Source organism: Balaenoptera musculus, chromosome 4 (genome assembly GCF_009873245.2).
Source record: "Balaenoptera musculus isolate JJ_BM4_2016_0621 chromosome 4, mBalMus1.pri.v3, whole genome shotgun sequence".
Classification (NCBI taxonomy): domain Eukaryota; kingdom Metazoa; phylum Chordata; class Mammalia; order Artiodactyla; family Balaenopteridae; genus Balaenoptera; species Balaenoptera musculus.
Genome location: NC_045788.1, coordinates 40,105,319 through 40,110,597, shown reverse-complemented (window position 1 = coordinate 40,110,597; position 5,279 = coordinate 40,105,319). Strand labels below are relative to the sequence as shown.

At 37.7% G+C, this 5,279-nt stretch overlaps 1 protein-coding gene across 1 annotated transcript; it reads right to left on the bottom strand.

Moving 5' to 3' along the window:
* Window positions 1–3,707: 3,707 nt before the first annotated feature.
* Window positions 3,708–4,351, bottom strand: ARL14 (ADP ribosylation factor like GTPase 14). Its single transcript, XM_036851178.1, has one exon. It carries the CDS (start codon window positions 4,302–4,304, stop codon window positions 3,726–3,728), a length of 579 nt encoding a protein of 192 aa, XP_036707073.1. The 5' UTR covers window positions 4,305–4,351; the 3' UTR covers window positions 3,708–3,725.
* Window positions 4,352–5,279: the final 928 nt, after the last annotated feature.

Below are 5,279 nucleotides of genomic sequence, written 5' to 3'. Positions count from 1 at the left end.
TACCACAATGGCTCAGCTAACATCTATCATCTCATATAGATACAATAGACACAAAAGGAAGAAGAAAAGGAAAAAGAAACAAATTCTTGTGATGCAAACTTTTAGGACCCTCTTAACATTTGTACCTCTTGACTACCTTTCCGCAATTCCCCCCCCCCCGCCTCATTCTCTGCCTTTGGTAACCACAAGTCTGATCTCTTTTTTATGCGTTTAGCTTTTGTTTTTTGCTTTTCTAAGTTTCACATATGAGATCATACAGTATTTATCTTTCTCTGTCTGATTTACTTCACTTAACATAATGCCTTCAAGGTCCTAGGAAGGTTTTTTAAAAATCAAATAGGGAAAATGTTAAGGGACGATGCATTTTTTTAAAAAGATGCATATTTGCAGTTTTAATAATCTCATGAAATTTAGGAAAAACTCTGCTATGAAGCATTTAACATTGCCACTCCCCTGAGATCTTCCTGAAATCAGAGACTCTTTTTGCCACAGTCTTTCAGCATGTTTCTTATATCTGTTACTGCACTTAATTCATTCTGCCTAGCTTGTTTTTCAAAGAAATTTCTTACTATAAAAGCAGTATATGTTGGCCTAAATTTATTCTTTTTCCCCCCAGCTTTATTGAAGTATAATTAACAAATAAAATTGTAATATATTTTCTAATATGTATATAATAATATATTAAAGTATACAGCGTGATGATTTGATATCATATACACTGTGAAAGTATTCCCACAATCAAGTTAATTAACACATTCTCCATCACCTCACATAGTTACTTTTTTTTTTTTTTTTTGTGGTGGTAGAACGTTTAAGGTTTACTCTCTTGGCAAATTTCAAGTATATAATACATTATTATTAACTATAGTCACCATGATGTACATTAGATTCTCAGAACTTATTCATCTTATAATTGAAAGTTTGTACCCTTTTACCAACCTCCCCCATCACACCACCACCACCACCCCGCCTTGGCAACCACCAATCTACTTTCTGTTTCTATGAGTTTAGCTTTTTTAGATTCCACATATAAGTAAGATCATACAGTACTTGTCTTTCTCTGTCTGACTTGTTTCACTTAGCATAATGCCAAACTCCAGGTTCATCCATGTTATCACAAATGTCAGGATTTCTTTCTTTTCGTGGCTGAATAATATTCCACTGTATATATATATACCACATTTTCTCTATCCATTCATTCATCAGTGGACACTTACATTGTTTCCATGTCTTGGCTATTGTGAATAATGTTGTAATGAACATGGGAGTGCAGATATCTCTTCAAGGTAGTGATTTCATTTCCTTTGGAACTACACCCAGAAGTGGGATTGCAGGACCATATGGTAGTTCTATTTTTAATTTAGCTTGGATTTATTTTTTTTTAATTTTTTAAAATTTATTTTTATTGAAGTATAGCTGTTTTACAATGTTGTGTTAGTTTCAGGTGTACAGCAAAGTGATTCAGTTATACATATATATATATTTTTTGGTTTTTTTTTGATGGTTTTTTAATACAGCAGGTTCTTATTAATTATCTATTTTATACATATTAGTGTATATATGTCAATCCCAATCTCCCAATTCATCCCACCATCACCACCCATATCTTTTTTTTTTCAGATTCTTTTCCCTTTTAGGTTATTACAAAATACTGAGTATAGTTCCCTGTGCTATACAGTAGGTCCCTGTTGGTTATCTGTTTTATATATAATAGTGTATGTATGTTAATCCCAAACTCCTAATTTATCCCTCCCCCACCCCCTTTTCCTTTTGGTAACCGTAAGTGTGTTTTCTATGTCTGTGGGTCTATTTCTGTTTTGTATATAAGTTCATTTGTGTCATTTTTTTTCTTTTAGATTCCACATATAAGTGATATCATATGATATTTGACTATGTCTGACTTACTTCACTTAGTATGATCATCTCCAGGTCCATCCATGTTGCTGCAAATGGCATTATTTTATTCTTTTTTATGGCTGAGTAATATTTAGCTTGAATTTATTCTTAATTGAGCACACTGAAGACAGAGGCCATACCTTATTTATAAAACAATATCATGGCAATTAACAGCACAGGACTTGAAGGCAGACACCTGAGTTTGAATCTTGGCTCTGCCACTCCTCACTTAAAATACCAAATAGTTTTCTGCGGTTGTTACTGTTGTTTAACTTTGTTTAGTCTCAGTACTCTCATCTGTAAAATTGAGATAATTATGCCTATTTATCTCAGGGCAGTTGTGAACATTAAATGAAAAGATGTATGAAAGCATTTAACACAATTCCTGGCACACACGGTATTCAACCAATGGAAACTATAATTAACTATATGCCTACTTTATTATTTGAATCCCTAGCATGTAGCACAGAAGGATTTATTGCTGAACAACAAATCATGGCTAAGGTGAGAGAAGAAAACTATGGAGGAATCCAGGGGCTGGCAACCTTGCTTTACTATACCTTTATTTTTTTCTGTGACCTTAAGATTTGGAGTCCCAGGGTGTGTAGTGGGGTTTTGGGGCCTGCTTCTAGCCCAGATGAGCCTTGTTGGAGGTGGGCTAGGAGGAAAGAGTGTCTTCTGTTAGTACCAGGGCCCCCCTGGGCATTCTGAGCCTCTCAGGGGAATTGCAATTCAATCTCCAGTTCCTTCTCCCCTCCTCGCCTCCCCCCACAGTGTCTCTGGAGAGTCTCCTGGTGATGGGAACTTCCACTGACTAACCTGCATCTTCAGTGGGGTCCCCAGGAGTTGGGGACTCTCTTAAACACCACCTCCTGCACGAAGCACTTCTTATTTCTCCAGGTCAGAAGGAGTTTCTCCTGTTATAGCACGTAGTACTTATTCCCCTGTTCTAGCTACTGGCTTTGTGTTGTTTCCCCTGTGAATTGCCAGGTGTCTGAGAGCAAAGTCTGGCTCTGGTTCCTGTTTGATCAGTACAGTGAGCTGTACATATGTTCCCAAGTAATAACTGTTATATTGAATTTTACTGAAGCCGGTCTTGGGATTGCAGCGTCCAGCTGAGCGATAAGCCCAGACCTTGCCCTAATATCTAAGGTGCTACCCTGATCCCAGAGCTTTAAGATACAAACTTCTGCTCCCTATAGGAGAACACAGCCTCTGGGCAATTAACAGCATAGAGTTCATTATTTGACTCATTGTAAGAAGTTCCTAGCAATAGATTTCAAAAAGCTAGCAGGAATGCAGAAAAAACAAAAACAAAAACAAAACCCCTTTATTTAGATGATAGGGATTTACAAAATATTAACATCAAACATTTTCCTCTTCATAATTTAAAGTTCGTTTTTTTACACCACCCAGCTATTACACAGGAGCATGGTGGAAATTCAATACCTGTAACAGCTGGAAACAGTCTGAAAGAATTCTGACTCTATTAGCAGAAGAATTCTGACTCTATTACTTAAACTTTGTTCTAGTAGTCATATAAAAATAATAAGGCAAGAATTTATTTGGTCTCAAATATGATTATTCTGAATCATCCAGCATGCACAAAATTGTAAAATTTTCATTCTCAATTATCATTACTACATAGTTTGCTAAAGTGCCTGACCCCAAATAATATTTTCTAGATATTATTCTGAGTTGTTTAATGGAATTTAGGTGAAATAACATTTCAGGAAAAGTTTGCCAACTCGGCAACTTGCTTTTCTCACTTGGCCTGGAGAAAAAATTACCCTTTCAACTTCATCAGCATCTCTTTCCCCACTTGGACCTCAGTTCTGCTTGAAGAATGCTAATATGTCTCCTCTTGATTTCATGTGGCTTTTCACAAATCCAGTTAACTTCCGGAACCCCTCCATCAGCCCGTCCCCGGTGACAGCACAGCAGGGCTGCACGTACCAGTTCCGGTCACTGCAGAGTTGCTTCACTTTGAACATTCTGGTGATGTCCTCGGCACTCAGAGCACCAGGCACGTCTTGTTTGTTGGCTAACAGGATAACAGGCACATTTTTAATGTGCTCATTCTTCAAAATCTGCTCAAACTCTCGCCTGGAGTCTTCCAGTCGCTGTGTATCTGTACTGTCCACAACATATACCAGCCCATCGGTGTTCTCACAGTAGAGGCCCCACACAGTTCTCATTTTCTCCTGTCCTCCAACATCCCAGACCGTAAGTGGAACACCCTTTTCCAGCTCAATCATCTCCACGTTGAAACCTACTGTTGGGTTGGTCACAATATCCTTAGCAAGTTTTAATTTGTAAAGGAGAGTAGACTTCCCAGCAGCGTCAAGTCCCAGAAGAAGAATTCGGGCTTGCTTGGCTTTGGGGTTTTTAGAATTCAATAGGCCCATTTTAGGCTTTTTTTTTTTTTTCTTTGAAGACCTTTTCTTTTGGCTGGAGCCAGTGTTTCCTCTCCAGGTCTTGCATGAAAATGTTAAGAGGAAAGAAGAGAGCAAATGCTTCATGTTATAATCTAAGAATAGGAACTTGCATGCATTTATGTTGTAGCTTATCAACTTGATTATGGGCAAACAGTGTTTCATTTGCAGTCCCAACCAATCCTGAGGAATCTGCGATGTGAGTAACCAGCCAGTGTCATAGAAGCTCAAAGGGGAAATTCTTTGTGAGTGAGTAGGACTTAGGAGGGGCCTGCCTGTGTGATACTGCAGTTTGTTCTCTTCCAGATGTTGGAAGTCTAGGGTAATCAAAGGTTTGGATATGCACGGGAACATGGTTTGGTAGTGGGATAAAAACTTAACTTTACGAATAGTTTGTAGAAATTCTGTAGTTATTTGACTATTTATCTTATCCCAGTTGTAAATAAGTAACCAGACTTCCGAAGCCATGAAGAGAGAGTTTACCTCACACTGCCCTGAGCAGTATCTTTAGTACTTTCCAGATTACTCAATAGGAAACTTTAAACCATCCAAAGTTATCTGAACCTCTCCCATAATCATATAGAGAATCACTTCTTTAATCTTCTAGATAGAAAATTTACACCATTCACAAGACCAAATTTACAGGAGGGGGAAGTTTGTAACACAAACACTTTTAAAATTAAGCAGTCTGATTAAAGGTGGCAAATGAATACATATATTTATCTCCTCTCCTTCTCAAGACTCCACCAAAATGATGGTAAAGGAATAAAAAGAACATATAAACTCATATCTAGAGCAGGAGAGTCCATCAGAGGGTGAGAGATTTCAACAAAATTCTGAAACGTGGAATATAGATAGAAGATGAATGGTAACTAATGCAGCAGGATAAAGCTGAGGCTTGGAGTACTGATACACAGGATACAGAGGGAAGGGGCAAAATGAGCAACT

What these genes read in the sequence shown, in the direction of transcription:
- ARL14 (XM_036851178.1), bottom strand. Translation starts at nt 4,304, where the DNA reads ATGGGCCTATTGAATTCTAAAAACCCCAAAGCCAAGCAAGCCCGAATT.